The sequence below is a fragment of the Scophthalmus maximus genome, chromosome 14 (genome assembly GCF_022379125.1).
Source record: "Scophthalmus maximus strain ysfricsl-2021 chromosome 14, ASM2237912v1, whole genome shotgun sequence".
Taxonomy (NCBI): Eukaryota; Metazoa; Chordata; class Actinopteri; order Pleuronectiformes; family Scophthalmidae; genus Scophthalmus; species Scophthalmus maximus.
This window is the reverse complement of record NC_061528.1, coordinates 17,025,592-17,038,201: the sequence shown is the minus strand read 5'-3', so window position 1 is coordinate 17,038,201 and position 12,610 is coordinate 17,025,592. Positions and strand designations below refer to the sequence as shown.

General features: G+C 45.6%; 1 protein-coding gene across 1 annotated transcript in view; it reads right to left on the bottom strand.

Annotated features, from left to right (window-relative positions):
• The window catches only part of ramp1 (receptor activity modifying protein 1), a 48,113-nt gene extending 38,697 nt beyond the window's left edge, over positions 1–9,416 (bottom strand). Inside the window, exon 1 of the mRNA XM_035651215.2 lies at positions 8,717–9,416. Coding sequence (XP_035507108.1) covers positions 8,717–8,774 — 58 coding nt within the window. The 5' untranslated portion in view covers positions 8,775–9,416. The remainder of the gene's footprint in view (positions 1–8,716) is intronic.
• Between the last annotated feature and the right edge of the window lie 3,194 nt (positions 9,417–12,610).

Here is a 12,610-nt window from a genome sequence, read left to right as displayed (position 1 = left end):
AAGATGTTAATTTATGATCAGTCTAAACACGTGTTTCCTGAGGGGCCCTTTTTTTCCGTGTTTACGGCTCAAGCGGGGAAGCGGGAGGCGCGGGGCAGTTTCACTGCCGAGTTCTGTGCCGGGGTCCAACTGGGATCTCGCCTGCTTAAAAAATGTATGAACTTCTATAGCACAATGCTGCGCTGGGTTCTGAGTGTCCGTCATCTGGCATATGGCGGATGCAGTTTCAGTCAGGATGCGGCCGTCGGAGGCGCTGGGAGATGCCCGATTTCCACGGCGTCCAAAGTATTAGAATACATTACTAAGCAGAGATTCAAAGCATCGAGCATTGATCTGCTCTAGAGGCATTGCATTGATTTATAACCCCCAACCCCCCCCCCACCCTACACTTCCTCTATAATCATTTAAATATGACTTATATGCCACTCGGGTCACTGCCTACAATTACAGTATGGGTCCATACACAACATCTCTTGACACTTGACATCAACGGAGCATTGGGTGTCCTGCCCAGGGGCACTGCTATGACAGAGGAGGGCATGTGGGACTCACCCGGTGCTTCACACGACTGTGTTCACACATACAGGGCTACTATGTGTGTGACTGTTTACTATGCTCCTTTGTGTTTTGTGTGTGTGTGAGACTCCCGTTGTCTGGGAGTGGATGCCAAGTATGACAGCGTCTGAAATTGTGTGTGTGTGTGTGTGTGTGTGTGTGTGGCGCATAGTGTGGTTTCCGCAATCCGAGGTGCTGGAATACTCAGTGGCGCCTGGATAATTGCAGATGGCCACTCCACTGCGGGCAGGGGCAAACGCGGACGCCACACACACACACACACACACACACACACACACACATACACACATACACACATCGGCATCTCGCACACGATGTGCACATGAATATTCACACATGCTTCACTAACTAGCGGTGCCCTCGACACCGCTCATTAGCTGCTGAGGCGTGACGGGGGGGAAACTGGGTTACTGCTTTCGCCAGTGCACACGCATGCACAGGCACAAACAAAAACACAACGCGGCCCCGCGTGCACACACACCAGTCATGACCAGCCATAGCACAGGTTCGTGTGAAGAGAGAAAAAAAGCCTCAGCGGCAAACAAACACGTCCGCTCATAGTCATAGAAACTACTGCTCAGATGTATCTTAGTTTGAACTGTGGATTTTACTATTCATCGCACCAGGTGATTGGTTTATTGATATATGATAAACAGTACGATTAAGCCAGATGTACAGTGTGTAACCGTCATCCGTCTGTGAGGGGGACATCAAGCTCTGCTCCTTGGCCAATTCTGGTGTATGAATCATTGATTAAAATAATGAATATGAATCAAATTAAAAGCAATTTGTAGTTTGCTTTCATTTGGTCCAGTTTGGGTCTGCACTGCTTTGCTTAAATTCGACGCTAAGTCCCCTCCAGTAAATTGGCAAGTTACGCCTCACTACCCCCTGGAGAGGAGAACAACAGTAAATAAATGAATGAAATAATGCAGACGGAAGGCAAAAAATCGGACATAAATTTCCTACACCGGCTGTTCTGAGATTTGACCAACCCGGCGGAAGAATTAAAGGGTCACTAGTTCAGAGCCCTGACCTCGTACGATCCGCGCGGCGACCGAATGGCACCAGAGATCCCGAGCCTAAAACGCCATATTTATTATTTACGAACCTAGTAAAGCTGGCGGAGGGATCGAATGAGCGTGCTCATTTCCAGCACGAGCGATTTTAAATCGGGAGGGCTGCCTTGCCGCACGGGAAGTTTATATGAATTATTGCATGCTGTACGTACGCCAGCGCCACTCTTAAAATCGGCCAACAGTGTCAACGTCAAAAAGGGAGTCCTAGGTCGGCAGGTCACTTTTGGATTTACAAAGTGCAATCCAGCGTCTAGTTTACACAAAGTTCACTTTCTTTCGATCTCTGCAAATAGATAATAGCGAACATACTTTTCAGCCCCCAAAAAATACGCTTCACCAGACATTTTAATCCCATTCATGTTGGCTATAAATCTATATGTTAACAAAATGATAAGGCTACAACCACGCCGGTGGCTCTGTGAGGCGGTAGTGCTCGGAGCTAAGCGCTTAACACTCGGCACACTCTCAATACTGTTTACAGTTGTTAAGCTGTTCATCCCTTTTGACCCGATCTCCTAATTATGTCAAAATACTCCTTTTTTTAGAAAATGTAATAGTTAGCATCATACATAAGGACCCCTTTTCGCACGGAATCTACAGTTTACTATTTCTAATGCGGGATTATAATACGTTTGTTTCACGCTTGCTTCTCGGACTCAACTCGCAAATTCTTTGCCACCACGAGAATGAAAAAAATCACATCAACGCTGGACAAATCCACACCACATGATCGGATCATTGGGCGGAAATCGTCCAATTTTTTCATCGGGTGCAAGTAGGTCTGGTCTGCCCCCGCTGGTCAGAAGGAGCACGTGACACCGCCTGCAAAAGACAAAGTCCTGACTCGTGCAATACGCGTCGCCGTGCCTCCGTCACTCCTCCCTCGGGTCACCGCTATAAATATGTGTATTACTGTTTTGACCAGTCTGGTCGGATGAATGTTGGGAGGAAAAGCCCTTTCAGGCTTATTGGGTTGGCTCTACATGACTCATGTGCCGGGAGCTCTTGCCGTCGTGGGCGTGGATCCCGCACGCGACTACGTTGACGCGTCGTCATGTGATTTCTGTGGAGCAGAAATTCCCTGAACAAAGACATGTTGAGAAGGAAAATTCCAACCTTGATGCGCTGGTGGAATGAACCACTGCGACAGGCTCACTATGGCACTTTTATGTTAGGTTAAATGTGATGTACGAGAGCAGCGGCCCGGCTAAATGGGCTGTGAAATCTGCTCTCGGACTTCTCGACGAGAGGGCTGATTGGAGGAGGATTGTGTGTTCATGGGATTCTGTTTCTATTTGTCAAATATAAAAAAATTGAAATGGTACACCAGAGACTAGAGGCTTTAAATGAACAAGCCAGCAGTTTACTAGCCCTGTTCATCCCCTCTTCTTATTCAGAATAGGTTTCTTTAGGTTTCAACTTCCGACCTAGTTTTTTCAACTCGATTTCGTTTGTCTAGGTTATGACCGGTCCTTCTTTCCCGGGTTATAAGCGTTAATTCAACAGGTCAGACCGATTTATTTGAGCTATTTTCCCTTCTCAGTTATCTATTTTTCTTGTTTTCAGGTGAACAGCTACTACCTTTTTGATGTTAATTGAACCTTTGAGTTTTTCCCTTTACAGGAGGAACACAATCAAGATTGTTTCTCTATTTATGATTGTTTATTACTTTGTTTGAAACCTGTGTTACACTGACCTCACCATCCACCCAGCCATCTCCTTGTCTAACTGACAAGCAATCGGATTTCAGTTCATTTTCGATTTCCAAGAGGCGTTACCAACCAAAAATGGCCTCCGGACGCAAACGGATAGACCTACAACAAGTGAGAGCATGGAATCATGCGACGTCTGTTGAGCGACGCAGAGTCAAATGCTCGCTCGTCAGCGGCAGTCATCGCGGTTGTTTGCAACGGTCGCTTCTCTCCGCGTGGCGGCATGAACCCCGCCCGTTATCAGATACTCGTCTGCGATTGGACGCGCAAGATTTCTGCCAGTGGGGGGAAAATCACTTCCGAATGAGGGGATCCAGTCTGTAGTCTGGCAGAGCAACTGAGATGAGCTCCCAGAATTCGTCTGGGTCCCAGGCTAGATTTTACCCTGGAAAGCAGCGCGAGGCGAAGAGCGCTCACTCTCCAGCTACTTCTGGGAACCGAAATGTCCCCCGATGAACACTGCAATGGGAAAAAAAGAGGAAGAAACGCTTCACCGGAAGAAACTAAGTAACCTGAGGGGTCACCAAATGATGATTTGAATCTTCAACTAAAAATAACAATTAATAGATCAATTAAAAAATGAATTGTTAGTGGGGGTTTTTAAATAACTGACCCTGTTTATTTTGATAGCACTTACTGAACTTACCTTACTGTTTTATTTCCTGTCTTTGTCCAGTTTTCCGGCTTCAGTGATAGCCTGCCCCGGCCCGATGTGTTTCACTTGTGACCTACATATTATCCTTCCTCCTTTGTGTATGTATTTAGTCATTGCTCCCAGTCCTCTGGGTCAGGTCGTCTGCTAAAGCTCCCGCGTGGCTGCCGTCCTGTTCCCATGTCTTTGAGTTGGATTTCCTGTTTACGTCGACCTGCCTGCATGTCTACCAACCTGATCTACTGTAAGCCCATTTATTCTTTTTCCAATATCTTCCCTGCGCCAACCTGTTTTTTTTGTTGTTGCATGTGTTTGCATTTGACTCCAGCTGTCATCCAATCAGTAACAGTTTTAGGGTCTACTCTGCGTGGTGTGGGGTTAAATTGACATTGATGCTATGAACTCGAGGTTAGTCCCATCCCAGACCAAAGATTAAAGGAGCTTTTTGCAAAAGCTGCACTATTATTGATATGTTCAAATTAACGATGGGTAAAAATAATAAGGGGCGCTCATAAAGACGCCCAAAGAGAATCATCACCCAGCTCTGCAGTTCCACTTAGCTCTACACAATGAGCTGAGTGATTCTTTCAGCTCTTTGTGTCGGTGATAGGAACCCACAGTATCTTTCTGGTGTCTAGATGCAGTCAGAATAAGAGGATTAATTGAGCCGATGAACATCAGACGCGAGGGTTAGCGACTAGCCCGTGAACACACTGGAGCATGATTAGCAGCCGTCCAGCCGCATATTTCTCGGCATCGAGGTCAGAACATCAATTGCTGTGATGCCACATTAACCACGACAGGACTCGTGCCTAACCACGTTTCAGTTGCTCAACCCGAATGTCGCTGAGTTTGGCCAAATTTCGCGAACGTAATCGCTGAAAAAAACATATTGGTATTGAAACATTCATAACCTTTCATCATTTAAAGTAACACCAGCATCCTGTTTTAGTGAGTGGGTCATAAAAATGGAGCTAAATGGACTGTGAACGCGCACACACACACACACACACACACACACACACACACACACACACACATTAGTCCATTAAAAAAAACGATTGTGACAAGAGAGACTTGCTGACGTCCCCATGCGTTCGCAACGATCTACGACTAATTAGGGAAGAGTCGCTCACGGTCTGCGTTGGTGCGGGACGACGGCAGACACACTCAGCGCCGCTTGGTCGGTTTGGACGCATCGATTGGGCCGCAGTGCGCCGCTGCTGTTGCAGCTTACCTCACTGCGGGCAGATTTCAAACGCCGCAAACACTGTGTGGGAGCATGACCCTTGGTCGTTATTTGAATTTCCTGTCTTCAGTGGGGCCTGGCTTGTAAAAAAACAAAAAAAAGCCCGGCTCATTTAAGCACGAAACTGCAGCAATATTGTCTCTTGCAGCATTTCCTGAGTTTTCTTCCCCCCCGCGAGGAAGAAGGGAGAGTAAGAGGGAAGACATCTAATATTGCACATGCAAAACTGCTTCCTCAAAGGGCACGGCTACTTTGGTTGGCTTTCTTCTAATCCTTTCATTTCTCGTTTTCCACATCTAATTAGCCAAAACCAGTGGGTGGGTCTGACACACAGGATGCACATTCACACACGCACACACACACACACACACACACACACGGAAACACACACCATACAAAATGGACGTATGTATGTTTGCACTATTAAAACTTTCCCTCCCACCATCCACATTTATCTCTCTCTGTCTTGTTAAACTGACTCTCTCTCTCTCTCTCTCTCTCTCTCTCTCTGGCTCTCTCTCTCTCTCTCTCTGGCTCTCTCTCCACTGATTTATGGAGGTTCTTAAAAACGTCCCCCTTGAGACCTCCACACCAGAAATACACGCTCCTCTGTTTGAGCACAACAGATACAACAAGAGCACCAGGACAGGAAATATTCATACTCTCCTTATATATATATATATATATATATATATATATATATATATATATATATATATATATATATATATATATATATATATATGAGCTTCCCGGGGGACTGGGGTGTAAACCTGACAGATTTGAAGACGACTCTCTCTGATCTGCAGCAATGGGGGGGGGGGGGGGGGGGGTCTCTCTGTCTCCATCCCTGCTGCTCCCCTCCCACTCTTGTGTTTACACTGTTGCCTTTAAAAAGAACAAAAAAACCACGCCTGCTGGTGCTGCTGATGTCAGCCAACTAACCACAACAACATCTCACTGGGAAAGTAGTTTTTGATAAACAGTCACATCTTTGCACACTGATGCAACAAATTCTGTTGGGTGATATATTAGTAGTCGAAGTACAAATGCTGAAGTCACAGCGTAGATTCTCTTTTTTTTTTATGAAGACCATCTCAGTACAATACTTTCTCTGTCAGATGCAGTGGATATGTTATAGGAATTATAATATATAATAATATACAATAGGGGGGATTTCATAGAAATGAGGGAGCATAGGGATTTGCATTGCCCTAAATAACTGCAAGTTTAACCTGAGTAGTGTCTTCAGCAGGTTGAGCCGAATCAATAGGCGACTTCCAAATGTACGGCCCTGTTAGGGAAAACTGTCCTCTATTGTGTTTCCCTGGACACGTTTCTTTTCCCCGTGTAGCCACAGAGGGCTGAGGCATGAGCCCTGGCGTTCACCTGTAGGCTCGTCTGGACGCAATAGCAACGAAAAACTCGCAAACGAACTCTGGATGAATTGACCCACTCGCTCCGGCTCACTGACTCTCCGGGAGGGATGACCAGAATGAGTTGAGCATGTTATAAAGTCAGACTTCAAAAGAGTCTGAAATGATCCTTTAAATCGGACAGATTTCCGAAAGCTGAACTAAGCCGGCCGACCAAAGTTAATTAACTTGAGCTTTTCTTTTTAATAACTTTTTTGTGTGATTCTGGAAGAGGAATTGATTCAAATGTTGCCCGGGACCCAGACTCTTGAGTCTCCCGTTTTTTTTGTTGGTTGTCCACAACATGCAACCATTTGGATTGCTTACAGCGTATTCAGTCATCCAGTCAAACTGTCAGTGTTGCCAGATGTTTCTCCCCTGAATCCCTCCTCAAAGTGTTTCCCCTTTGTCAATTCGCCTCCGTCTTAGTGAGATGCTTATATGCGTGAAATATTTCAGAAGAATTCAAATTAAATGCTGAGCCATCAGATGAAAGGCGATGGTGTCACGGGGAGGAGGATGGAAGTGTCTCTCTGGGAAATAGGCATCACCCATTCTCCAGTGATTCACTAAGACAATGTATGAAATAGCTTGTGCCGAGGCAAAAGTGATTTTGACGACTTTGATATCACTCTGTGCTCAATTGATTTGAGTATGTCAGTAAGACTGGCCAAAGTTTCCTAGACAGATAAGCAAATGGGGATAATTACTTGGGGATCTTGGGTAGAAACCTTCTTTTCGGAAAGTATATTTTCAGAGCAAAAAAAAAGAAGAAGAAAAATGGAAATGTGGTGAAACAGTAATGAGGCAACCTGTTGCCGCTGTGATGACTCATAACTCTGTCTTTTTCTGCAAACAGAGAACACCTATGGTACACGGAGCCAAAAGGGCAAAGAGCAGGAGGAAGCATGCCGGAACATCTTTGGCAGGGAGCATGGTGACGTGCATGTGTGCATACACCGCGGCCTGTTCTGTTCCAGCTGTGCAGACGTGTGTGTGTGTGTGTGTGTGTGTGTGTGTGTGTGTGTTATTTTATCTTCTCTTTAAATGAACACTGAGAAGTTCAAGTGTAAGTGTACGTTTTCAGGGCTCCACCGTTGTCGATTTGTCGAATGCTTTGGGGTTAGCCGGTGGGGTTCGCCTTACAGTTCGTCTCAGGGTAGAACATGTTGCAGTGGTCAGGGGTTGTGAAATGAAACAAAGTCAACTGAATTTCTTCAGCAGCGTTAACAAAACCAACTTACAAGTGCAGTGGATGTGTGAGTGCACACAGCGGGCGGAGGTAGTCAGGGGGCAATAAATTCAGTCTGTCACAAATGAGATTAATTTATCTTCACATCTATGTATCTGTTGTGTATCTATCTATCTATCGATCGATGTATCTAAAGAAGGTCTTCACACAAACACGTTGTGACTTTGCGTAGCATTGACCTAAACCATTTATCCACATACAGGACAGAGGAAAAGACCAAACACTCAAAGCTTCTTCTGTTCAGATTCATCCGTTTTTTTGTTGGAAAACCAACCAGTTGCTTCTCCCTCACTCACTCTGCCTGGTCGAAACCACTTCCACCCGCAATCCATCACTTCCCAACTGCACTGCTACTGTTGTGCACACAAGGATTATTCTGTTTACACGTCACCAACCATGTACTCTGATCCAACTGTAAATGCAATGACAGATTGGGCAACGGGCTTCTCGAAGAATAGGACATAAGTACATTTTGATGATTGTTGTTGTTGGTTACCCTTGGCACAACAATGGTCATTCGCCTTTACACCTGCCGAAATACACACATCTGGGTTAAAAAAGAAAGAAAGAAAGAAATACAATATATTGTGGGGATATCCCTTTTTTTTGATGAGGAGTAATTGAACTCACTTTAAACGCCTTATTATGCTTCCATGGATATATAATCTACATCCAAACCCCTCAGCTGCAGACTGATTTTCTTCTTCTGCTTTATATTTGGTGACACTTCCCACTGCTGATACCTTTTGCCACAATGCAGCCACACTGTGTCGGGACTCACCCACGATGAGCCACAGGAGCGTCTGTCCGTACGGAGCGGTCCCGGGCCGCGATCCCATCCTGTCGAGAAGGAAATTGATCCGCGGACCGAAAGTTTTTTATCTTTTCTTTCTTTCCCGGAGGCAGGTGAAGCGGAGCGCGACTCACCGGAGCTCAAAGTCAAAAAAAAAAGCAGGTGACAACACGTAGGGGTGGGTGGCAGCCGGTGGAGACGAATCCGTGCGGTGCAGCAGGCGTCCGGTCGAATCTCAAGCTTCTGCTGCCCTTCCACGTTGCCAAATGAGCTGCTCGAGGGCTGTGTGTGTGTGTGTGTGTGTGTGCGTGTGTAGGGGGGGGGGGGGGCAAGACTCGTCCTTGCCCCTGATGTTTTCCTTAACAACCTTCACAACATGAAGAGTCGTAAAGTTAAGAGCCGCTTGTCCGAGGGTTGGGGGGGGAATCCGGAGCGCGCGCGCGCGCGGCGCGGCGCGGAGCTGGAGACCGTGCGCTCTGCTGCGCGCAGCGGGATGCGCCTGCAGCCGGGGACCGGCTGGAAGCTGAGAGACGGCGGGCTGATTTGAGGGAGTAAAAAGAGGGACACGACTGCGGGTCGGGAGAGGAGAGGAGAGGAGACACGCGGGACTGAGCCGAGTGGAGGGAGGGCGATCTGGATGAAGGATGAGGCGGTCAATCGGAGACACACAGCCGTGAGCAGCAAACGTCAAACTGCAGATTGTTCATTCAATTTCTAGTTATTTTTTTTGCTCATGGAAGATTAAACGGGCACAGAAACATATGAGCCCGACTATGCAAAAGCATTGAGGCTGGAGAGTTTGGTAAAAGAAGTGGTGGCGCAGCTGCGGTGCCGATATTAGGACAGGTGTATGGAGCGTGGACTTTTTTTGGACTTTTTTTGCTCTCGATCAGGGATTGGAGGGTTTACGATTGTACGACGTCGCCATCTAGTGGTGATGAGTTCGAGTGGCGCGAGCTCATCAAATGAGCCTGGAGGCGACATAGTTGATGTTTTATACCCCCCCCTTGTAGATGATGATGAATGCTGTGGACTTTATGGCATTTTTTTTTCAATTAATTAGCTTCCGCGTTTCCACATTACTTGTGGCCAACTGAAGGAGAGATTTAATCGAATCGTGACACACTTATTTTTTAGATACTGTATATATATATATATATATATATATATATATATATATATATATATATATATATATATATATATATATGAAATGATGAGATAGTTTGAATGTAACATTGAAATTATTTCAGGCCTCAAAGTGGTTTGATCGTCAGCGGGAATGCAATTAGAATAAAGCCTCCTGTGCAGCACTGGAGCATCAGTGCGAGGCCCTGTGGTTAAGATGATGACGGGAAAAACATCAATAGAATATTTCACTTCACTGAACACTCTCACACACACACACACACACACACACAGGATCATACTCCATGTACTGTCCTTTTAAAATACATGTAAGTGCTGTTATTGTTTTTTTCTAACCTTTCATTACAAAGACCAGACCAGCAGGAAACATAGAGGCGTGTTGTGTCTTTGTATAAAACATTCATTGATATCAAAATGCCAAACAGATCACTCATCTGCGTGGAGTGTTAGGGACTCCAGTGTTGTGCTCTCCACTGCCACTGTAACTCCGTGCGTCTCTGTGTTACATCAGAGAAACAGAGAGAACTCATAGAGAAAAAGAAAAACAGCCTCAGAAAGCAGTTGAGGTGTAGATGTGTAGTTGCACGTAGAGTCACTTCCCACTATAAAGTTACTTTTACTCAAAAATGGCTTGACTAAATACACTAAATAAGATTTTCTGTACAAGCCTCGGGCTCCAGACAGTTTTGTCTTCAATCGTAATCATGTCAAGGCCTCTGCCCAAAATTATTGCATGGTTCACTCATTCATTTCCCCCTGTATATCAGTAGTTTACGTTATAGTGAGCAGTTATTCAACAGACTTTTGTATCATCTTTTTGAAGCGTCACTGGCATCACTTGCATAACGTCAGCCATTTAATTTTCCTTTTATAATATTTTAGAGAGCACTTGACCTCGGGGAACCTACATTTCACATGAACGCTTAAATGAAACGGCAGACAGTGAGTACGGTTCACCGGGGAGTATTTTTAGACTAATGTGTTTTTTTTTTTGGGGGGGGGGGGGGGACTGATGTGAAGCCTGCAATTGGTTGATTCAGTGATCAACCGATCACCGGCTGATGCCTCATGTCATCTGCAGACCTTATTTTACAGTAAGAGCACTGCAGTCACCACTTATGAATCAGACTCAATGGAATCTCCAGTGATTCAGCATCGCACTCCTACAACGATGTCAGGCTCCCGATGGACAGTGACACAGGTTCAAAAGGATCAGACTTTCATGTGTGAAATCAGCACTTATGTCTGTACACAAGGTTTATTTATAGGTCCAACATTTTACTTATAAATCCTTGACTCCTAATTCAAAGATGAGCTCCATCCTGATTCTTTATGCATGTCGGCCCACATACTGATGAGGACTGGAACTCTGTGTGCTACTGTTCACAGAATGACAACATTCTGTTCAAAAGAAAAGGCCTTCATTTTCATTTGACCTTGTAAGCATTGATCATCTGAGGTCACCGACAGTTGCAGGGACAAAAGAAGGAAATATATCTTGGAAATTCAGTCTCGCTTGAGCTGCTGTTGGGGATTAGTGATCAGAGCTACATACCTCTCTTTGCAATTGGCCAGATCTTAAATATTTTCACTTATTATAAGTCGCTTTGAGCAAAAGCGTCTGCTAAATGAATGGAATGGAATGGACAGAAGCTTCCAGTCACGTCCCGGGAGCAGCCTCGCGGAGACTCCCCGTCCAGCATCCTCAAGTGCCAGACTGGTCTGTCCCGTGTGTTCAGGACCTTTAACATGGACACCTGCAGAGAAAAGAGGGGGCGGAGGTACCAAAAGGCAGGCGTCAACTGTTGGTGGACGATTTGTTGTTGATGGAGCAGAGCGAACCTGCTCCCTCGTTCTCGGTGCCTGGGGAAAAAAAGCAGTGTCCTTAACATCCACTGTCTCTCTCACTTTGCCACTTTACCGAAAGCGGGCCTCCACCGGCGAGCAGAACCGAGTGACCAGAAAAAGCTGCCGAACAGAGCTTGACCTTCCTCGACCTCAGGTGCTGTCGGTCGCACACCCTAACCCCTTGAGAAACAGGTGACGTCACAGAGCGCATCGACATCCGCTGCTTTTGGAGCTCCATCAGGAGGTGGCGCTGGTTTCAACCGCCACACGCCAAATGTGGCCATCTCAAATGTGTCCAGCGCAGTGGAAAACGTGTCCCCTCTTCCACGGAGAGTAATATGCCGTATATGTCAAGTGCAGTGCTATTAAAAAACACTCTCAGGACAAAGGTTGTTGGTTATGCTCCTTCTCTTCCTACCGTGAGCAGGAACAACTCCAAACTCTCCAGGGAAAAAAAATTGTCAGTGCTTGTATACATTCTCTGTCAACGGTGTGCTGGCGAAGATTAATATCTGCTTATATTTGACAGCAAAATAAGCTCCGTCAAGGTGCTGCTGCTGCGGCTCTGGACCACAAATTCCCAGTCCCGCTGAAGCCACAGTGACTCGCTGAGCTCAAAAGAGGTTTCACCGCCATCTAGTGGAAGAGAAATGGAATGCGTTAAAAAAAAATACAGTGACACAGACCTCAAAATAGAGCTTTTTTTTTATTAAAAAGTGTCCTCATGGTATCTGTGTTGTAGAAAAAATTCTGAAAGAGTTAAATGAGGACACATTATTGCACTTACAAAGGGTCTATGTTTATTAGTGTGAACACCAAGAAGAATTAGACCAACGTGAACATTTGATTGTATGGAAATTTCTCTCAAGAAAAAAATGGGATTTT